The sequence below is a fragment of the Patiria miniata genome, unplaced genomic scaffold (assembly GCF_015706575.1).
Source record: "Patiria miniata isolate m_02_andy unplaced genomic scaffold, ASM1570657v1 HiC_scaffold_20, whole genome shotgun sequence".
In the NCBI taxonomy this organism is placed as follows: Eukaryota; Metazoa; Echinodermata; class Asteroidea; order Valvatida; family Asterinidae; genus Patiria; species Patiria miniata.
Genome location: NW_024037059.1, coordinates 37,842,543 through 37,866,183, shown reverse-complemented (window position 1 = coordinate 37,866,183; position 23,641 = coordinate 37,842,543). Strand labels below are relative to the sequence as shown.

The window sequence follows — 23,641 nt, the reverse complement described above, 5'->3', positions numbered from 1 at the left end:
CGAGATTGTTTTTACATTTTAATGCACATCATGTTCTGGCTTTTAAATATTTTTTTGCTGAACTTTCAATTCGAAAGAACACATCAGTGTTTCAACCCCAAACAATAACAAGACTATTTAATTTCAAATATAAAAAAAAAAATTGCTGATTTATTGATAATAAACCGCAACAAATTGTCAACAAGAAACGTTTGGACATGCCTTCTTTTTTTTTTGTGAAACATGAGTTTAACAAAAATTTTAACATCCATCATATGGGTCTTATTTTGCTTCCTCTTGGGCTTTTAATGGCTATATTAACACTCACTGTTATTTTGTTTTATGGAAATACATGCAACCACACAAAAATGTACAGCTTGAGTCCATATACACATTCAGTTTTTCTCAAACTGCAAAATAGAAGGCAGCCATGAAAATGAATTTCACTAAGTTATATTGCGATATGAAGACTGAAAGGAAGGCGAATGGGACATAAAGATGGACAACAAAATTTCATTATTGAAATAAAAAAATCCATCGCATGGCTCAGTTACATGAAGTTTTGGAGTGCTAGAAAAAAACACTGTGATAAGTCCTTTTCTTTCTGGGCATCCCTGTAGATATTCAGAGAATAACTAAAACTTGAATGATTGATATGTTTCGCTGCAAATACATGCATAATTGTCCTTAATCGGAAACTTTTAACATCTCCTTCACACATCTGTAGCCTTTTAAAGGTTCCAAATACATTTATATATATAAGCACACATGCGTTATCAAGTATACCTTTTTTGACTGTGATTTTATAATACAACACAATTTGGGGACATGAATCATCCATAATTTGACATCATTTATGGATTCAGGGGCGTCACTAGAACATTTTCAATGGGGGGGGGGGGGGTCGGACCAAATTTGCCGACAAGTTTGCGTACAAAAGGTTCGACAAGTAAAAAAAAAAAAGTCCTCAAATTTACTGCAACAAATTTGCCAACACACTTGCAATGAAATATTTGACAAGCCTAAAAAAAATGGTCCTCAGATTTCATAATTTACCGACAACAGTAAAAAAAATATATAAAAAGGCCCTCAACTCACAAATTTGCGGACAATTATGGATTTGCCGACAGTAATGGGAGGGTTTCACCCCCCCCCCCCCACCCTCTGGCGACGGCCCTGCATGGATTGCTTAGTAATTATTTTGTAATTTTAATGCTGAAGGCTAACTGATCTCGTGCTGTACATTGTCAAATAGGGACGTCTTGTGATCTTTCGGGTTGGCGTACGCCTCGTATTGGGCGATCATGATCCCTTGTCGCTGAGCCTGTGGAAAAAAGACGAAAAATAAAACCAATTTATCAATCTCCACCTTCACTGATGCAACACAGGATGTGGTTTTATGTGGCATTTGTCTACTACCGTAATTTCCTGCGGATAAGACGCGTCTTATCTGACTTTCTAGACCACAAAAACATCGCTGCGCCTTATCTACAGGTGCGCCTTATCTGGTGTCGCTTGAGTTCAAAGTGACGGTCTTTGTGTGAAGAATTCTTTCAATGCCGCAATCAATAATGCGGTCAACCAAGGCTCAACTCTCCAGACATTGTGACCGTATTTTCATTCCAACAATGCCGCGATGTGTTGATCCCCCATGATCGTGCTTTCATTCCAACAATGCCACAATGCATTGATCCCCTTAGTGATCGTGCTTTCGTTCCAACAATGCAATACAAACGTTTTTCTTTGTGGCCGTTTTTTCATTCCGAAAATGCTGCAATCAGAATTACTTAAACGTTTGGAAATCGCATTCACTCAAGTTCTATGGTGTGAACGTTGAGGGTGTTTTTTGTACAGGATATCTTCGCAGTCTGCTTTAGACTTGGGATAATATGAAGTACTAATGTCAACATGACAATCGGCATCATTTTGAAACCGAAGTCAACAAGGTTCCTCCATTCACCGCGTTTTGGTGTTGCTCAAAGGTGTGCGGTTGGTTTTTTCTGCAAGCCTGAAGATCAAGATGAAAACAGTGCGAGTCGGTAAAAGCGGCTCAAGAAAGCGTACTTCCGGCCCGAGCGCCATGTTATGCATACAGAGACCGCACGAACCTCAGTGCACGTGTGGCCGAACATTTTGTAGAAACACGCTGCGGTGTATCATCAAGTCCGAGCGGTAAAATCTCGTTAAATATATATTTCAACGGACAAATACATACACAGAGAAGAGAGATCACGTTCTGAGAATTAATTTGCGGAAATTCTCTTTCTCCACCGATGTATGTTATTTTCTACGATCCAAATTCGTCCTGATACGCTACTGTAGTCATACACGGAACATCATGGTCCGGTACCGTACGTAGGCCGTAGTCACTGGTTCCTGGCCCACATCATAGCTTCGATTCTGTAAGCATGCGATGGGAACCAATGAATACTGATGGCACTGCTGCCGCACGGAACATCGTACAGCGGCATGGCTTCGACGACGTGCATCACAAATGTGTCAGAATTACAGGCCTTTTCGTCAAGATTTAGCGTGTCAAGATGAAATAATATCGTGTAAACGATTATGTTGTGCATGCAAATGGCGTGTGTAATATTACTGTGCGTATCGGCGGCTGAAAATGTGATCGGCAATTTGTTTTCTGTGTACGGTGAGTAATTATTTATACTGACACTGTGACAGCTCGGTTACTTCTCCCACGCGGTCTGGGTAAATTTTCCCGTGTCGAAAGTCCAAGTGCGGACAGTGGTCACATTTGACCATTTCTCATTTTACTATCGTCTCGGTAAAACCTTCCAAAAAAAAATCCAGTGCGGACACGGCTTAATTCATCCTCCGAATAGTGTGATCGTTCTAAGGCAACACAATGGCCCCTTTGTGGCGATGTACCGACACCGGGTGACGCCTGGTGTTCTTCTGTGTGCGGTCAAACATGCGTCTTATGCGGCGGTGCGCCTTATCTGTTGGCGTTTGAATTTTTTGGGGTGATTTTAGGGACCTGCGCCTTATCCGCCGCGCGCCTTATCCGCAGGAAATTACGGTACTTTAGTCTCACCTTAGTCTAGGTCTCAAGACTGAATCTGGATGTTATTCCCCGAACACAGGCAGTCCCTGGCATGCGCAGTAAAGCTGCTGCGGTAGAGGTTAAGAAGATAAATCAAACCTAGTCTTGGGAACATTGGCAATGCTACCCAGAAAAGGAAAGAATGTTGCATCCTGATGCCACTATTTTCATCACATATTACCTCAATGAAGGTCAGTCATTGTAAAAGTGTGGAAAAGACATGAATCTGGGACTGAGAAACATTTCCAATTTTGTTAGAAAATACTTTAAACATGCACTCGACTCGCTATAGACTTTGTACACAACCAAAGTGGCGTCTGGATACTACTTTCTTTCCCCAGAAAATTCTGAACGTACCTAACACGCGTGTGTACTCAAGCTAAAGCACGTGTGTGAGGAACGCACAGGATTTCCTGGGTAGCATTGCCAAAATTCCAAATACTAGATACGATTCATCTTGTTCATTGCGCCATCTACCGTAGCGGTGATTTTATCACGCTGGTCAGGGACCGGCTGTCTTTAGGGGCATAAAATCCAAATCCAGCCTTGGAATGAGACTTGTCTCACCTCTGTAAATTCCCCTCGCAGGCCGATGTAATACACTATCGATGTCTCGGCTCCGAAGTTCTTGGAGAAATGGATAGAGAGGTGGTTGACGTTGGAAAACCGCGCAATCCTGTTGAGAAGAAATACAAGAGGACTAGCTAAATGTTTATAATTTCAGAGTGAAATATTATTTCATTTGCAGCAAGATATGTGACGGAAGGGGTCCCCCTCCTACGACTGCTGGAGGATTTACATGTACATCGCTGAAGCGGGCACGTGTGGTCTAGCAGTAGAGCACAGGATTCATGATAGAGAGATTGTGGGTTCGAGCCCTGTCATGGCCATGTGTGTTGTGCCCTTGAGTAAGGCGCTTTACCTCAATTACTCCTCTCAACCCAGGTGTTAAATGGGTACCGGCATTATTCAATGCTGGGAAGGTAACAGACTCGCTGTGGAGGAGGTGTGGCGATCCCCCCACAGCAGCATATGAGTCTGGCCCAATCGTTAATGAAAGAGAGATGGGCACTCCGTTCCTGTGAACACAGGTTTGTCCCCTTTACTTTTTTTTTAAGAGTTACAAGGATCATCCGCACAAAAATTCATGTATCACTCTTCCTCCTACTTGAGGGTGATACAAAGTTGGTCGGCTTCTCATCTAAGAACATTGGCCATACTTTGTGTTGTACTCCAGGATTCCTGACGTGTCGCGCTGCATCTCAAAGACTTGGTCCGGATCGCTCCGCGTATCGTCAAAGGTCATGTTGGGCTGGTTCTTGTATCTGGGAAAATTGTACCATCAAGTTTGAATAACCTCAAGATCATAACATTCACTTTAGTTCTTGGAATACTCTGATTAACAACTACTTTGCGCAAACACCCTTTCCTCTGAACTGTAAGAAAACGGCACTATCATTGTTATTGTCATATATTTTAAAGTACATTCTCCAATTTTGTTTATTAAGATTATTCATAATCAGTCCACATCATTTTCTTAAAACACTTAAAGGCACTATTGCTGTGTGAGCACTTTAGGGACTCACTCTACTAGTTCAGGATCTTCTGTGGATGTTGTGAAAGTAAAATGTGGCTCACTAACAGTCACTGAAACAGTGTGAAAAGACTGACTGACTGGCTGACGATGCTCTACATTGAAGGGCATAGCAATGGAATTTTTGGGGCCTTTCAGTGGTCCTAAAAGAGCAACAAGTACCAAGTGGTACAACGCACGGCGGCCGGGTAACGTGTTAAGACGGCTTACGGCACGGTCCGTGTGCGCACCCAGGCCATACCGGTATCTCGAGAGTACAGAAAACGAACACGAATGGGGTGTGATCTAATATGCAAAAATATGCAAATCAGACGCATGCGTATCAGTGTTATCAAAACCGGCCTTCGGAAGCAAAGCTGTAATACTCGAGTTGAATGAATACAATATATGGCCGAGTAAACTGTCCACAACCCACCCACCCACCCACCAAGCAACCAACATAAGCAGCTCAAGCTCACGGCTTGTTTCACACTGCCGTGGGAAAAGGAATTCATCTTAACTAGTGATCCCTCCCTAGCCCACCCCCCTTTCAATCCACCAATGCCCCACCCATTAGACTTACAATCTCATTTCTGCTGGATGGCTGTCTTCATTCCCTCCTATCACAATCACTCCTTTGAGTTTCACGTTGCCAGTGAACCTGCAAAAAAAACACCCACAAAAACAGGGGTTTCAGAATTGTAGGGTCACAAAACATCATCATTCAGCCAAAATAGACACCATAACTGAAGTTATTTGAAATGGAGCACTAAGGAAATCTTGCAAAGCCACGGTCCATAAAATAAATAATTTTTATTTTTTTTTTGGGGGGGGGGTGTATATCTGACCTGTAATTCATAACATCCAAGCATGGAAGCTTCTGAAACCATCCAAAATCCACAACATTACAGGAACTCAATGTTGCATGAAGTCACATTGGCTAGGGTTGTACTTTGCAAAATCATTCCAAAACTTGCAAAACCTCTCGGAAAAGTTTTGAAGGATATTGACAGGGTTAGGCAGAGTAAAAATATTAACTTTCTCATCCCTGCCCGCTTTGTTTTTCCTGCCTGCCTTTGTTTATTTTTTATTTTCATTCATACAGTTGCAATACACTTGTGCACATATTGTCTTTTTATTTGTTTCTAACAAAATTGTAGCTATGTAGGGGTTACGACTACTTTGGACACAATTTTGTTTCACCAAAAGAGTTGAGAAAATTGAAGAATCCGTCCGCCATCTTGGGGGGAAAAAAACACACGTCTCCTTCATTTTTTAAAAGAGAAACTATGGTGTTTTTTTTTGTGTTGGCCTGTAAGGCGAAGTAAAAGAAACAACAAGTTTCTCGTCCCCGCCCGCTTCCATTTTGGAGGCCGCCTGGATTTTTTTTATTTTTTTTTTTTTGAAAAATGTAGTAGAAAAACACTGAAAAAGTCTACAAATTCATCGGAAAATAAATACCAATACCAATACAACTCTAAATGACACTGTAAATATGCTCAGTTCTCTTGTCCAACTTGTTTTTCATCTTTAAAAGTTTCTTTGAACAGTGGAACACCAACGGTTGCAGGACATTTTGAAAAGGCGGTCATCTTGAAAAAAATAAAAAATAAAAAATAAAAAGCCCCGCGTCCTCCCTTTTTTCAAAAACCCCGGACGAGAAACTATTTTTTTTTTTTACTCGGCCAGGACTTTGCTGGATTCAGGCAAGGTCCCCTCAAAATCAGATGGTATACTGCTAAATATCCAGCATGTCCAAATATGGGTCAACTGAGCAACTCACGGAATATTGAAGAGCAGTTCCTCATCGTCATCACTCTCCACATACTGCAAGAAGAATTTAACCATATCATTACAAAATGAAAAATGCTATCACCGTACTAATAAATATTGGGTGCTAGTCAGTAGTAGACCCAGTAACTGAGGCGCTAGAACTTTTGACTTTGGATTTTGACTTTGGTCAGTCGTACTAGTGCCCCAGAGAATCTTAGGCATACAATCTCTAAACCAGTATTTGGAAAAAATTCCATACTCGATCACCACTTTTTTCAATTAATTTTCAGGCGCCAAAAGTTGCATCCTTTATGGTTATTCCCTCCACTTTCCCTCCTCTACTCTCACCCTCTCTTTTCCTTTATTTCTATTTATTAATCAGTCACTTACTTCATCGAGATTCGAACCTCGGACGCTTGCTTGATACACGAGACTCTTAACCGCTAGGCCGCGCACGATCGCTGCTGCAATGATCAATCTTTGGATGTATTTGAAGTATCCATTGAAATAAACTAAATATTCATGAAAAATAAATATTCATAATGACGTATTGCACTATCATTGGCCGGCTCATGCGACGCGTCGTCATGGTTATCGATGTCATGCGTATAACGTACCGCTGTTCCAGACACTTCAATCAGTTTTGACCGGCTGCTTCAACTCAGATCTGCACTACATGTGCATCCAAAATGTGCTCTAAAAACACATTTTTACTAATTTTTTTTCGCATGTCCGCTGTTTCCTGGATTCCTCTTGGTTGAAATCACAAGGTGAGGTGAACATTTATTTGTTGGGCGGCAGGTATAAAGTAATGATCGGGTAAGGATTTTTTCCCCAGAATTTTCACAAACATCCAGCTCAACAGGGTTTTTTTTTTCTTCGGTACGAGTGCAGGCCAATACGGCAGTACACTACAACACGGTTCGGTACATCAGTGGCGCTCACTCAGCGATAAACATGGTAGCCATCATGCATGTACTTTTTGTGCGAGATCCCAACAGATCTATTACACTTTTGGACACAGCAAAAGCTAATCATAAAGAAGCCGAAATCACCAATTAAATATTTTTTTTAATTTTTTTTTTTAATATAGTATCATAGAAAACTGAAAAACAGTGTACAACAAAGTTGTGTGTGCTTGGCAATTTGAAAGCCATTGAAAACTCCTGAGCTGGGACAGCATTGACCTAAAATATCTGCTTCATTTGAACTTACTTTGTTCTTTCAGTGTATAGCGGATATAATGAATAGTCAAGTTAGCGTTGATGTATCCGGCAGGATATTTTGCTGACTTAAACAATGGAGATGGAGAATAGTCATTCAACTTGAAACAAAAATCTACATTTGGGTTGGGGGAAAAAATGTTGCATCTTAACGCCACTTTTTTCATCATATATTTTCTCAATGAAGGTCAATCATTGCAAGTGTTGAAAAGACATGAAGCTGGGACTGGGACTGAGAAACATTTCCAATCTTGTTAGAAATTACGTTGAAGATGCACTCAAGTGGCGTCTTGATACAGTCATGATACTTGATAGAGATTAGGCCCCCCTACTACATTCTTTCCAAAAGTGGCAGTGAGGCCCCATTTATTGGGCTAGATAAATGTTTTGAGGGGACGAAAAGAATGTTGCAACCTGGCGCCACTTTTTTCTTCATTAAAATCACCTCAATTAAAGTCAGTCATTGCAAAAATGTTGAAAAGCCATGAATCTGCGACTGAGTGAGAAACATTTCCAATTCTTTTGTTGGGAAACGCTTAGAAATTTTCTTGACTCTCCAAAGACTTTGAACACAACTGCTGAAGTGGCGTCAGGATGCAACATTCTTTCAGAGGGGACTTTTCCACAAAACCTTCTCCGGTTTCCAGTTTACCTTCTCTGTGTCCAGTCTTTGATCCCACGGTTTAAAAACCAGCTTCCCCGATCCGTTCGTGACTTCATTCAAACACTCCACTCGGTCCGTATCGATCTTTGTGTACAGCGAGAACTCCGTCCCTCGATCCGGCGGGTCGTGGTCATGTCCCCCTGAACATCCTCCGTGACTGTGCCCATGCCCTGACATTTTTTAGACAAAATGAGTACAAAAGTTCGACGTAAACCTCTGAAGTTTGAACTCAGACGAATCTTCCAACCTGTGACATTTGAGACTGGTGCACGGTGAGACTTTGCATACTACAACAGGTGTTAGAAGTGGGAACTAGACAGGGAAAAAAACCTAAAACGATTTGGACAACCGAGGGCGCTATATCATTATCGCGGTTGGCACGTTGCCGGCACAAAGGACGCAGAGCGTCAGTCAACGGACATTCTTGAATTTTGCAATAACATTTTTGTTTGACCAGTTTGTAATTTTTCTGTCAGTTCACTACTAATTGTCTTCACATTGTCATTTTTATGTGACGATGACAAAAATGATCGACTCTGTTTCAATATTAGAGAGGTAACGTACGACTTACCGGCATGAGTGGTTAGTTGGTCCCTGGACGCGAGAAATGACGTTAGTATTCCCGGAAGTTTCAGCAAGACTTCACCAAGCCTCTTGATGGCGCTGTAGCCGGCCCTCGTGACGTCACACGGCGAGCTAGCTAAGTGGAGAAAACCTTATCCTTTGCTAAAGGAGAGATTATCAGGTTTGTCATTTCATTTTCGAGTTTATTGTTTAGATAAAACTCACCTTATGTTGCTGACCATGTGGCTTTGTCCCGTTTCATCCATCCTTCCAAGTCTCCACTAAACTGTATCAAACCTGCAAATCTTTGCTGCAAAGAAACCAAAATTGGAAGAAGAAAGACAGACAGCGAAAGAGGAAGAGAAATAGGCGGAGAGACACCGGCCTTTTACCCTAGGAGACATTCCCTAATACTTACTCTTATTTTCCCACCTACCTAGCGAATTACTCAGGAATACCGTAGCCTCTTCCGTGCCGTTGTTTATTGAGCACACGTAGTCTCCGTCCTCTTGCCGCGAATACGAATTGATGTCTAAATTCAGGCGGAACTGCCCGCCGCTGCGGTCCTCGCTGACGGAGTAAGTGACATCATTTTCTATTTTTATCCTGTCGTTGCCCACAACCCGCAGCCAATCGGCGTGGTAGACGCGGTCGACGACGTCACCAGCGATGCAAATGAGGTGGACGCTCTGGCCGTCGATTGGTTTCGTTGTGCTTGCAGTGATGGATCCGCGGTATGCTGTATCGTGTTGAAAATAATGTACACATGAATCAACACTTGCATGTCAGAGCGAGCATGCACACCTAGCAGAAATAAAGGTGTACAAGCATTACATTCACTGTGTGGACTTCCGAACAAAAGAGGTCCACATAAACCAGGTAGCAGCGACGTGGTGAGGACTTGCCCACGTCCACACAGTGTTTCCCCCTCTCTGGAAAACAGGTTTAGAGGCATTTTGGGGTTAGGTTTATCCATGGCAAAATGAAGAAAAACACCAACAGGAATCATAGAACAAAAATTGGGTTGAAAGAGTTTTCACAGTGTTAGCAAAATGAGGGTTTTTTTCACAACACGAAAGCAAAGGAATGTCCACACTCCGTAACTATGTAACGTGAACATGCGTGTGTACGGGCGTGTTTAGCCCCCCTTCAGATATCCCAGTAATTCACAACAAATTTTGTTCAAGTTTAGCGTGCGTGTACAAGCGTTCATCATACACTGGAGTCCGCGCCCTGTCCTATAATACTCACGGTTGTTGAATACGATGACATTTTCAAGCAGCCTTATTGTGCGCCCAGATTTTTTTTTTTTTTTTTTTTTATTATCCCGGGGATAACATTTTCTTGCTCTTCAATCAGCTCTCATCCATTGACAAACAAATACAGTACGGGCTAAGGATACAGATCTAATCAATAACAACTTAAGCAAAAGGGATTACTCTTGACACAATACAGAATAATTTGCCCATTTTGAATAAAATTTCTGTACAACTCCATTTACAACAGACATATATTTTTCACAGATATAGTACCTCCTGAGATCTTTTTTAAAAGCTACAAAGGATGGACGTTTGTCACTCATTTTCATTTTGTAAATGTGGAATCGACAAATTAAAAATATAAGATTGAGACATTTGAATCTACTATCAGTAATACCAAACAAAAGAAGCTCATTGTCTACCACGAAACCAGTATTAGTCTTGTCCTTGATCCAATCTATAATTGAATTCCAGAAGGAAGTGACATGACGGCAATTACAAAAGAGGTGAATAAGGGTTTCTTCTTCGTCCTTACAGAAAGTACAAACATAGGAACCTAACTTGTTAACTTTAAATAAAAACGAATTAGTGCCCAATATTCTGTGGATTAAACGGTACTGAAACCATTTAAGCTTAGAATCAACCGTACAATTGAAAGGTACATTAAATACCCGAGACCATTTACCAAAATCGTAATTGATTTGTAGTTTCCCTTCCCATTTGTCCACAAACTTTCTCACGACTTTTTTAGATGAGATAAAGATATCATACAATCTGCGAGAACCCTTTTTATCACTTAAAAGAACGTGAAAATTGAAGGGAACAATCGCCCAGATTTGATACTTTGCGAGAACTGTTCTTCTGACTTTCATACATTTGATACCAAAAGTGTGCAAGTTTTTTTGACGAGATGCTAAAAAAACCACCTCGGCTTGAAAACAGAAATTGTGGCAGAAGTACTGGAAAAGGAAAGTTAAAGCAACGAATTTCGCCTCCAACTCTTTTTAGGGTCAAGCTAGGTCGTGTCGTACCGTATTGAGCTTCTACCGTGATGTTGAGCTCCTGTACGGCCGACGTGAACGAGCATTGGTACGCTCCGTCGTCCTGGCTGTAGCTGTAATGATGAACCGTCAGCGTGGAAATTTTGGTCAGATTCCCAGAGGAGCTGACGAGGCGGTTCTGGATCTAAATCAGGGCAGATATTGAAAGACAGAGATGTATTGTAAAATTAACATCTTCCCGACGCATATACCATCTTATGAGATGCTGATTGTCAACCCACTGCTAGCTACATAAGATTTGAACCAGCCAGCCGACCTTGCAGCTTAGTGGGGTGGTTAAACGTCTGTACCAGTAAACTGGAAGTCGTGGGTTTGATTGCCACCAAGCATGTGAGATTTTTCGTACAAGCTCTCAGACGGCACTTAGTATTATGGTGCACATCACTTTTACGTCAGTGACGTGAAGGGCAAAACTCGATAGTAAAATGAATTTTTACGCCTGGTTTCCATATCGACGTTAAGCAGACTACGCATTCAACGGGTTTAACTTTGCCGATCGTCTGCGAGATAGTTTGCTTCTGTTTGGGTTGTCGGCGACACTTCCGGATGAAATGTTTCCACACTTCTGCGTTGCAGTTTGGGTCCTGTTTGCGTTTCACTTTGCGTTTCTTACGTCGATATGGAAATTAGAATTTACATCGGCTCGACTCAAAACATAAATCTGATTAAATATTCAAGTCATGAGATGTCATCGCAAGTAAATCAAAAGGTATTTTGTAATGATTCGAATATATTGAAATAAACGCACAGTCACAAATGACAACAACAAAACACTACCTGGTACTTGTTGTTTGTCTGGACCGCCCCATCGCCGTTATGAACAACCCAAATGACGTTCGGCTCAATGGTAGGATACCCCACCGCACACTCCAACAGGTAGGAATTGGTCGTCTCGTCGTAGGTGGCGTTTGACCAACTCTCCCACAGACCAGACCCTAATATTTATTCGTGAAAAAGTTCCTGATCAAAACCCCTTTCTGCTTTGTCAAATTCTATTTAGAAATAGGTTCAGGCTTTCGGTATTAATGGAGTAATGTCATCAATTTGGACGTAAACCAGACAAAAGGTGCAAAAGTGAACTTACTGCCTAAAACCACCGCGGTATCTCTCGCGGTGTCAGAGTTCACCAAGCATGCGTACTCTGCCTCGTCACTCTGGATAAACTGGCTTATCGTCAGCGTCGAATGCCAGCTAGTGGCATTATCCACCACCGTTGCGATGAGAAATCGCCCACTTGACTGCACAGTGACGAAAGGGTCGCTCGTGGACGCTGCGCGGTGACCCCAGTCCATGACATAAATATCGTCACCGGAAGCTGTACACGTCACAATGACGTCACTTCCGTAGAAGACAACGGGATCGCTTGATACAGACACCGTACCTTGGAAATCTGTGGAAAATAATACACAAAAGGAGTTGGGGTTCTTCGCTTAGGGTGAAAAGCTGAGGATCAGAAGTCTTTTCCTAACTTTCGTCTTTCCAATTTTTTATTTTTTTGGCAAGAGGGATAAGACTCACTGTACTCCGTGGATATATTGGCCATCTCAACCTCGACCCCGGCCCGCGCCAGACAGGTAAACGTCACACTGTCGTTGTCCCGGTGGAAATCAATGACAGTCAGGGACGACGCCACCCTGGGGAACACGTCGGTCGTGTGCGAGACCTCGAGCGCCCCCTCAAGCGGCACAATGGGCACTCCATCGGCCAACCACGTGATCGCAGGGAGCGGGTAATGCTCGGCCCGACAGGTGAAGGTGACATTATTGGCGATGACGTCATACTTCTTGGTTAGTTGAAGGATCCGGAGAGTAGATGCTGAAATATTAAATAAAGTGTCAAGTACAAAAAAGCAACTAATTCATATTTGTAGTGTAAAGCGCACTCGGTATCTGTCAACCCTTCGTCGACCAACTAGACTGTCCTAATCATAATGGCGCGCACTGTTTTGCAAGACAATACGCCTCTTATGATAACTTTGAAATCCCCCACCCTCACGAAACAGACATTAGCCACGCCCTTACCTCCCACAGCACATCCATAGAGCTCCACCCTCACCATGATTTCACCGGTCCAGGCTCCCGGCTGAAAACGGAGGAACCTCGTGGTGACATTTGGGGTGAGAGTGGTGAAACTAGTCGAGCCGTCACTATAGTTGGTGGTGAAAACCTACAACCAAAAAAACACCGTTCAGTTTGGGAAGAATTAATCCGTGGAAATAGTTTTAAGAGACAGTTTCGAATGCGGCCGTCGAAATAACACATTATGCTCTTCATTGTAATATAATCACAAAATTAGACGTCGTACATGCAGACACTGAGTAGGTGTACATGTTTACGATTTTGTAATAAGAACCGTTACTAACAATAGTTCCTGCCAATTGTCTTTCGTTGGTCACAATCACCTGGTACTTGCTAGAAAGATTTGGTGAAACAAATGAATATATTTAATGTGTCTTTTATATTTATACACTCCTCGGCCTAAATTTGAAGAATTTATTTTCAAAACGCGACATATCCATTTGGAAAAAAGCTGAACATTAAGCACGGTTGATATTAAACTCTAAAGAATGAAAACAATATATAACGGCTGTTTCTAAACTTAATTTTCGCCTGATTGTATTTCCTAACTTGTGTTTAGGTATGTAACAGCCGTCGAAATTGCTTTTGGGCAGCCAACAGGAGAGGGCAGCATTCTAAAATGGAACACAATGCCGTACATCTCGTTTTGGAATAAACTCTTCATTTCTTCAATGTTATCAACATGTTAAAAACGGAATGGCCTTTTGTACTTGTTCTTAGTTTTTGTGGAAAAAAAAGTAGTACTCACGCTGTCTCCAAGGCCGTCTGTGTATGAGACCCAAGGATCGTTCTCATTGCCTCTCTGACGCAGACCGAAGCTTTGTAAGTGATTATTAGGAGGGGTACTGTCAGGATCCCCCTGTACAGCAACACCTGTTATCTGAAGAGCCACGCACAAAAATAGACAGCATGTCAATTAAAACAAACAAAATGTTGGAATTGATAGGGAAATTATATATTTTTGACAGTGTTATAAAAAGAAAAAGTACATATCGATCAGAAGTGCATGATATATATTTCAGCATACCGCGAAATCTATACCAAGATCAAAATCCAGCGTCTGCGTGGCATCGCTGACAGCTGGTACCCACGGATCGAGACCATTCACTCCGGGAACCTGAAAGAAAATACGTTGGACCATTACATTGGAACATGTGACAAAGTTCTTCAGTGTCAAACTTGACCTTGACTGGAAAACTGGTGCATTACACTTAACTGTGTGCGTTTATAATTGAAATGAACATTTCTGCTGAGCATGTCTTACCTTGAAAGGCGACGAATTAATGGTCGACGGTGTGATTTGAATGACGTTGACTTTACCACTGGATACGCCCAAAGGTAGTTCACAGAACGATGCTGCAAAGAAGAAAAGAACCCACAGTAAACAATTGGTATCTTTACCTGACCGTGCCTGTCTAGCGATTGAATCTAGGTAATCCATGGAGTCTAATTTCCAGCCAAGTGAGTCGGCCGTAGCCTAAAAGTTATAATCAAGTCACCGCCACTCATCACAAATCACTCGCAAGTTTTTTCACAAATATTCACAAGTCATAACCTGTCATCCAGTCAAAAATTGAGAGGCGGGGTATTTGAAGGTTAGGTAATTTGAAGGTGAGGTCAGGTCAGGTCAGGTCAGGTCAGGTCAGATCAGGTGAGGTCAGATGGGGTCAGGTGGGGTCAGGTGAGGTCAGGTGAGGTCAGGTGAGGTTAGTTCAGGTAAGGTGAGGTGAGGTGAGGTGAGGTAAGGTAAGGTAAGGTGAGGTGAAGTGAGGTGATGTAAGGTCGGGTGATGTAAGGTCAGGTGAGGTAAGGTCAGGTAATCCAATGAAAAGTGACACAGCTTTGTCTTTGTCAATGTACATCCCCTGCTTATTGTGACTTGACTCGTGATCTGCCTTGTGATGGATGTGTGACTGAATCGTGACTCCAATACAACTCTGAGGAGAACACAATACATTTGTCCAGTCGTCTAACTTACGTAGTGTTATTTGAATAGTCTTCGCATCAACGAATATGCCATCTCGGGCAATGCAGACCAGCGTGGTATTCGCGTACGTGCTGCTGGTGAAGTTCTCGATCGTCATTACAGACGGCGAGGAGTTGGAAACGTTACTGACGATTCCTCCTGATGGTATGGTCACCGCAGCGTAGGGGCGGGAGGTATCAAGCCACGCCCACTCCAGCGTGAGAGGACCTAAGGTTGGGTGGCCAACGGTGGCGCTACAGGTCAATGTCAGATCTGGGTCCAAGTGGTGACTCCGTTGCTGTAGGCTGTCAACGCTGATACCTTTCAAAGCTGTAAAACACAGTATATAAAGAAAACAAGTTGGTGCAGTAGCTATCCTCTGTCATTGAATACAATGTGTTGTGTGTTCGCCTTGTGGGTACTTTCAAATTAGGTCATGTACAGCACCTAACCCTTGTGCGCGCCTTTGTTCCATATCTAGGCCTTTCACACTAAACAACTTCAAGCAAGTCATCTACTATGACGTACATTTAGTTACTGTTATTAAAATCTTTATGATACCTGTTGAATCTGGGCATCTGTAACGCACTTCGAAGTCCGGGCAGGATCCGGTGTTATCCGCATGCTGACAGCGGAATCCATTCGCGTTGCACAGATAGGGAACCTCAGGAATGTACCCGCTGGCAATGAGGTGTTGTTGGGTGGCCTTAAGGCGACACTCTGCACCTATGGGCTGGCTGCACAGATCAGGGTACGCCTTGGGAGTCGAATAAATAACATGATCACAATTCAGTGAGTTGTGACCACACGCGTTAAGGCGACACACAGGGCCTACAGTATGGGCCTTAGTACTTGAGGCTTATACGCAGGTCCAGTACACCTTACGAGCTAAATACACAAGTGAATGTGAATCGATAGAAGGTGCTGATTTCGCCAAGGTGATATTTGACACACTATAGCTGCAGCCATCTAGTTACACATTTGGAGTAGAGATTCAATGAGTGGTGGACTCAGGACCTGAAGGTGTATTTTGTTATTGTGTTCTATTCTGCACAAATCAACGTACACCTTCGAAAAAAAATACATAGATGGACTTGAATTGGGGAATTGTGCTCAAGCTGCATAGATCCTGACCACTTCAATGAACAAATGCCAATAGTTTGTTGACCAACCTGCGTCATGTGAGTAGCCAACGTTTCATCTTCCATTGTTCCATCAGGATCCGAGGCATCATACCACGGCGTCCAACGGTAGAGGGCTGGTCGAGACAATGAGTGAAAAAAATAGAGACCGGAAAGACAACGATTATACCGTAGGAAACCTCTTTAAAAATATTGAGCAGTTGTAGGCCTATATTGTTTTGATGGTCATTACTTTGATAACGAACCTATCTGTTCGTATCGTACTTACGTTCAGGGCACTGATAGCGAACCTCATAGTCAAAACATGAGTTGTCATGTTCGGCGCCCTGATCAGCACCGAGGCACTCCAAACCGGACGACAACACGCAGCTGATGTTCAGTATCTGCCCAGTCTCATTGGACGAGATGCCGTCATAAACTGTACGGCACTGAATGTCGCTGGGATACTTGCAGAGCAGGTCGAGTGCCTATTTTGGGAGGAGAAGTTACAACCAATCAAGTTAAACTATTCGAAGAAGAGCCTGCATAACCAAAATACAGTTTTTTTTATAAGGCGAGTGGTGGACTTCATACCTGTTGATGCTGGATCAGCGTCTCTCTGTCGTCACCATCAACCGTGCTATCAGCGTTCAACCAAGGCGTCCAGTACATGACACCTGCAGCGCAAAAAGGGTAGAACAGACGTCACGATTCGATCCAAAGTTTCCCATATGCTCTCAATGCAAGAAAGTAAGCCTGGATAAATCCGTCCAGGCATAGAATCAAAGAAGTTATTGGGGTTGAAAGGAAAACGGAAAATGTGTCAAGGAATAACTCGGGAAGCAGAAAGAGACTGAAACAAGACTAGCATGTCTGCCCGGGCAGGATTCGAACTTGGGCGACCAGATGCAAATGACGACAAAGGCATCGTTTCAGCTGCATGGACCTTTCTGTGGACTATTGGTAAAAATAAATAAAAGCATGCGAACTCACGTTTCGGAATGGTGATCGTCTTTGACACGCTTCCCCCGGTGTCAGTGTCGACTGCTTCACACGCAAAGGTGACGTTAGATGCCAAGGTGAGATGGCGAACCACCAAGACGGATCGTCTCCTGTAGCTGTTGGGCAAACTCTCGTAGATGGCCACATCCACCGAGGAAGAAACCGACTCGAAGTAGGTACCGTCGTCCGAGCGATGCCAAGCGATTGCCGGCGGACTGCCGGCCTTGGCCAGGCACTCCAACTCGACTCCAAAGCTGTCCTCGTGACTGTGCTTCATCAGGTAGTGGATGAGCAGCTTCGATTCTAGCAAAGAATACGAGTGAAAATGGTACACTTTTTCACTTGTGAAAGGGTCACCATTCCCGAGCATTATATTGCAAAGAATTGAATACAAGCTATTTCTTGTGCGACTTGCAAACGGAAAATACTTTAAACGGATAGAAAACGATTTTACGGCGAAGTAGCGTATACCTCTTTTGATACCAAAAAGTGTCAAAGGTTAGTTTCTCATAATGCCACTTACCTGAGGTTTCTTGGAGATATGCACTTTGAACTTCTGCATCGTCAAAGTTCTTGTAAAACATTTTGAAATTGCTGAAGTCTCCATCGATATTCGGATACGGCCACGTACTTGGATTGTTGTTTCTCGAAAACATGACGACGTTGTCGAAGTGCGACGTACCGGGACCCTCATTCAAAGTTACGTTGGTAGAGCCAACAAAGGTGCCGTTCTTGTAGTAGTTTGTTCCGACTGCTGGCTCGAAGGTGAAGGAATGATGAGTCCACTGATCATTGGGGTAGTAGCCATCGATATTCAGTTTCCAGACCTGCGCATTCGACGGAACACCTCTTAAATCAAAGGAAAAGTAATCTGCTAAATAAAATATCATTCCCCTTGCCTTTGAAGATTGACCACCAGCGGAAAGTATAATAGAAATGTAACCCAAGCTCGCGGGCGTTCTATTCTTCATCCAGAATGTTACGGTAAACCCCGAGGTGCAGCAGGCGGGCTCCGCGATACACTTGTCGTTTCCAGAGCCGTAATCCACCCAGCCCGACTTCTGGTTCCTGACGGCACACAGATGATCGGACGAGTCGAAACTGTCGGTGGCAGTAAGGACGCCACCGACGGTTCCCGTCATGCCACCAGTATTAGGGTAGATGGACGAGAGAGCGCCACCACAGGTCACAGGTTCATCTGCGTCAATCGATGCCTTAGTGCTCATGTCCCAGTGAAAATGTGGCGCAGGGAGGGCGTCTGATGAAGGGTACACAAAGAATTATCAGACTGCGACATTAACTTATTATCTGTAAGAGCTGATTCGGGTCGGGTCAGGCTAATTAAGCCTAGTCGAGTCATCTCAGGTCATCTCAGGTCAGGTTAGGTCGGATAAGGCCAGATTAGATCAGTTAGGTCTTATCACGTCAGGTCAGGTCAGGTCAAATCAGTTTAGGTCAAGTCAGGTCAGGTCGCTGCAGCTTTTGTTAGGTTACGTTGATTCCAGAACAGTCTGGTCCGGTCAAGTTTTGTTGCGTTAGGTCAGGTCAGGTCAGGCCATCGTAGGCCATATGCCAGGTCAGGTCAGGTCAGGTCAGTAGGTCAGGTCAGATCAGGCCAGGTATACGGCCACGTCATATAGGTTCGAGTAAAGTGAGATTATATCAGGTTAAGTCAGCTCGATAGCATTTTAGTTCAGGCTAGGTTGAGTCACGCCAAATGTCATCTCCATTTGTCTTGATGCACGGTCATAATTAAATTGATATTATCCCTATTAGCGTAGAAACCCTGACACTAACTTGCGACAGGAATCATACCTATAGGACTCGGGCACAGGAATCGGACCTCATAGTCCAGGCATCTCACGAAGCCGGCTTGGTCAGCATCACGGCACAACAACCCTCCGGTAGGAGAACAGCCAGTGGACAGCGTCTGGGCAGCAGTCACGTGATCGGTGTGTAGGAATCGAACCCGGCAGTCGGCTTGGGTGGGAGTGGCGCAGACTGAAGGTTGCACCTGTGTGGATAAACAAGGGCCCGAAGAGAGAGAACAGTGTAGGTGTATTGATCATGGAAATGGGCCGCCCATTGCAACTGCCTTTGAGGCGACATTTTGCCCTTTTTCGGGAAATAAAAGCGCCAACACCTCTCAACCGCTGCTTGTTGTAATATACTCAGTGATAGGTCAACCGGGGGGGGGGGGAGGCAGTCCAACTCCTTGGACCGGAAAAACAAGCAGGAAAAGCAGTGGCACATGCCTTCTAACAACACCCCCACCCAGACAGCTAACCCAACCCTCTCCCTCCATGAGTCAAAGACCGAGCCTCTGGTTAGGGGCGGATTCAGGAATTTTTGCGGGGGGGGGTGTCAGGCCCGTCAAAATCAGTGCTAAAATGTAGACAGCTTTTTTTCTCCAGATACTTGGTTCCGTAAAAACTAAACAAAAGGGGGTGGGGGCTGGTTTTTCAATGGGGGCGTTGTTCAAATCTCATGACCATGCACACCATATCGCACAATAATGTACAAATAACCCCCCCCCCCCCCCCTACCAACTCTGGGTACGCCTCTGTGTCCGAGTGTTGCGGACAGGCAGACAAAGGTAATTATTATTAGTATATAATCTTTTTTTCTGGTCAGAGCGGGGGAGGAGTAATTTACACCCCCCCCCCCCCCCCATCCGCGGCTGCTGGTTCTCCCACTTTAAACCAACTTGACCAAAAACGCAATCATTCAAGGGGAAAAACAATTTCGTCCTCAACACCCCCACCCCCAGCCTGAGTACCTTACCGGCAAGTTGAAAACACACTGTTTCATAATATTATTGTTGTCTAGAGGGTGGGTTTGTGAAGATGAGTTGTGACGGACAGCTAGCCCTGACTAACGGACAGACAGATAAACAGCTAGCCCTGACTAACGGACAGACAGATAAACAGCACGCCCTGACTAACGGACAGACAGATAAACAGCTAACCCTAACTAACGGACAGACAGATAAACAGCTAGCCCTGACTAACGGACAGACAGATAAACAGCTAGCCCTGACTAACAGACAGACAGATACACGCTTTGATTTGATGTGCATTTGTCACCATGACGGCGCTTAATTCTAGTGGATGGTCTATGCTTTACTATGCCGCCCGCTATCGTGGCAGGAAAAGAGGATTATGTGATTCCAACAAGTTGAACTAACGGACAGACAGACATAAACAGAGACAAACTAACCGCTCTGACTGCCGCAAGTGTTTCGTCATCCGTACCATCAGTCGGATCGTCAACGTTGTACCATGCTGTCCAGGTCGTGGGCGATACACTCGGAGGAATCGGTGATTCTTTCACGATAAAAATGAGTGAAAATTAATGAGAAATGCATGATTTTCCAGAAACGATGTTTAAAGGAAGTATTTTGGTATTAAAACTGGAATGTGTGCAATCTCGTACATTTTGCAGTACGTTTGATGCAGTATCGACCACTTTCCTCAAAGAGCTCGTTTCTAGTCAAAATTAATACTCGTCTTAAAGAAGCTTAACCCTTTCATGCAGGTATTATTTTCCCAGTGTACAAGGTAAACCATTGTAGGGTTTTTTGTTATAGTAACAATTATGGTCCTAAATTAAAAGCAAAACTCTACCAACCTTCATACTTATGTTTATTCTGACTTACTAAGTTCAGTTGCCAATTTCCCGATAGACTTGCACAGACAGCCAAATTATGGCCAGTTTCAAAACTTGTTTTGGTAATTAACTTGGGTCTTTACATAATATTAAAAAGCCTAGAAAAGCATAGGTTCGATTTTATTTTGAGGGGGACTCTATTCCAAGTCTTGAGTGTGGCACAAAATGGTCCTCGCAGCAATGTACACAAATGCATGGGGTACCGGCTTGTGCCACACTTTCCCCCGAATTTTTTTTCGGGAGAGTGGCGTTGACCTGGGCCCAATTTCTTGGCTCAGCTTACAGTTGGCGAACAATCCCTACTTACTATAGCAGAAAGTTTCGTGCTTACGGTAAGCGTATTTCACGTGTAAGCGAGGAATTTTGGCTTCTGCGCATGTGTATATCCCGTAACTAAGGATTCTGTGCTTACAGGGTTAGCACAGAATTTTTGTGCTAGCGCGGTTAGCACAAAATGGTGATCGTAAGCGCGGAACTATCTGTGGTTAGCAGAGCCAAGACATTGGGCCCTGGGAATTGACAAAGTCTTCAAGTGGTCGGTATAGGTAAACAATCTTTGATGTCAGGACAACCCGTGGCTACGTCCGGTTATGAAGTTTCAATTTAAAAAAAGATTGATGACACCAGTGGTGAATGCGCCCCTACCATCCAAATGACCATGCAGAGTGAGTAAAAAAAGAAACAAAACCCAAATGACAGGACCAATGTTTGGATGAAGTTCTGCATGTAGCACTTTCAAAATCTAGGACACGAAAGCCAAGTTTCAATATTATAAAGCTTTCTTTTAGTACAAGAATCATTCAAATCACTCATGTACTTTTCAAGTTACGGAATTTTGAACAGAAACACCGTTTTAAAGTTCTGTCCACGGATCACAAAAAAAGTTCGTGTTCTTTCAGCAAAACGAAAACACTTCTCATGGGGATGCATGTGAATTGTTTTCGTTTTGTTTTCGTTTCGTGACAGTCTCCATATTGAGGTACTAAAAGAAAGCTTAATAACTGGGCTTTCGTATCCTAGATTTTGAATGTCATACAGGCAAAACGTCATTCAAAAATGTGTCCTGCCATTTTCGGTTTCGGTTTTTTTTTTACTCACCCTGTACAAATTAAGAAGTAGGCTATAAAAAAGGGACACGTTAATCTTTTAAATCAGTAAACAAGCATTAATGAGTCATCACTCATTCATATTAGAAAGTAAAACAGGATTTCAAAATCGGCTGACTTTAGATAAAACAAAATATTAAATGCAAGCACAATATTACCATTAGAACTGATGAAATGTGTAGCTAGCAAGCACGAGACGATGTTAAAGGAAGCCAACATAGCTAACTTCAAAGGAGCCTTTTGAGTGTGCGAATTTGTTGTTTTGTGGGCAATCAATTAAAAAAACCAAAAGCTCTCCAAACCCAAAATAGCCTAAAATCCATGCCGATAGCGACGCGCGTGTAGTAGAATCATTATACACGCAAGAGGTATTCTTAAGCTGCAAACGTCAATGTGGAGACTATCATGGTAAAACGACAGAAAGTACATCCGTACAGAGTTGTGCAAAAAGAGGGAAACCCACTTTCGATAGGTAAAGTTAACCTACTTACTTAACTGATTTCAACTGTTTTTTTTTTTATAATTTAGTGAAGTGTAGCTCTTCAACTATACGTGGTGAAAAAAACTGTAACAAAAATCGCAAGAATAGTGTTATTATGCTAATTTGAATACAAGTCACCAAAATTACTGTTGTCCACTAGTAAGTCTAGTGTAGTGCTTTTTTTGTCTTGAAATCAAGCTCCGGAGCTCAGTCAAGCGGATGGAATAAAGCCGTCCATGGACAAACAGGTTTGGCATATGACATGTTTAAACTACCATATCAGAGACAGAATATGCATCTGCAATCATTTTTCGTTACCTATGTTTAAAGATTAATATTTTAATACCATTAATTTGAAATTTTTGAAATGTGCTTAACAAGTATTTGGAAATTGATGTCGGAAGTGGGTTCCCTTCGTTTGGCACCACCATGTAGTTAATATTTGACACATGGGACAAACAAAATGTGTATAAGAAGCGAATTGACTTACCATCAACACAGTTTGCCGATGTAGACAGAGGTCGTAGAATCAAATACTGGATCAAGAAACGACAAACCCGAATTTCAAAATTGGGTACGTAATAACGGAAATTTATCGCATAAAGGTGACGCGGGTACCAACAAATCCTCATAAGTTCTCGTAGCATTGATGCAACGTGTATCAAGTGTAAGTGGAGAATTATATGCACGGGCAAAAAACCCACAGAGTATGGGGATATATTCCCCTACTGCATGGGCCTCGCTAGGATAGGGCAAGGGGGCGCTTGCCTCCCCCCCCCGAAAAGCCCCCCCCCCCAAAAAAAAAGAGGGGAAAAAAGAAGAGGTGTGACGTCATATTTGCTATGTCCCCCACCGGCCCCCCGCCTACCCTCGAAAAATGATGACTTGAGAATATGCTAGAGAAAATACAATGATTTAATTGGGGGGTGTGCTTTGCCTCCTCCCCCCCCCCCCGAAAAAAATCCTGTTGACGCCCATGCCCCACCCCCCATTTCGACCCAAGGGATAAACAATGGGATCACCCACCCCCACCCAGTACCCTCTTTCATTTTGCATTC

At 43.2% G+C, this 23,641-nt stretch overlaps 2 protein-coding genes across 3 annotated transcripts; both read right to left on the bottom strand.

Moving 5' to 3' along the window:
- Window positions 1-215: 215 nt before the first annotated feature.
- On the bottom strand, window positions 216-8,519 carry LOC119729004 (PITH domain-containing protein 1-like). 2 transcript variants are annotated; one of them, XM_038201484.1, is made up of 6 exons: window positions 8,265-8,519; window positions 6,400-6,443; window positions 5,200-5,277; window positions 4,264-4,368; window positions 3,611-3,719; window positions 216-1,303 (listed from the first exon to the last, which is right to left on the bottom strand). In XM_038201484.1, exons 1-6 carry the CDS (start codon window positions 8,451-8,453, stop codon window positions 1,202-1,204), a joined length of 627 nt encoding a protein of 208 aa, XP_038057412.1. In that variant the 5' UTR covers window positions 8,454-8,519; the 3' UTR covers window positions 216-1,201. The 2 variants fall into 2 exon arrangements, with proteins under 2 accessions (XP_038057412.1, XP_038057413.1); XM_038201485.1 differs by lacking the exon at window positions 5,200-5,277.
- Window positions 8,520-8,852: 333 nt separating this feature from the next.
- LOC119728100 lies at window positions 8,853-20,138 on the bottom strand. The gene is made up of 18 exons (XM_038200173.1): window positions 20,112-20,138; window positions 19,143-19,341; window positions 17,851-18,585; window positions 17,319-17,630; window positions 16,920-17,002; window positions 16,615-16,813; window positions 16,377-16,462; window positions 15,766-15,961; window positions 15,217-15,534; window positions 14,503-14,594; window positions 14,266-14,355; window positions 13,987-14,118; window positions 13,182-13,326; window positions 12,679-12,975; window positions 12,245-12,550; window positions 11,938-12,095; window positions 11,131-11,284; window positions 8,853-9,579 (listed from the first exon to the last, which is right to left on the bottom strand). The coding sequence occupies exons 1-18, from the start codon at window positions 20,136-20,138 to the stop codon at window positions 9,248-9,250; spliced, it is 3,861 nt and encodes a 1,286-aa protein (XP_038056101.1). The 3' UTR covers window positions 8,853-9,247.
- Window positions 20,139-23,641: the final 3,503 nt, after the last annotated feature.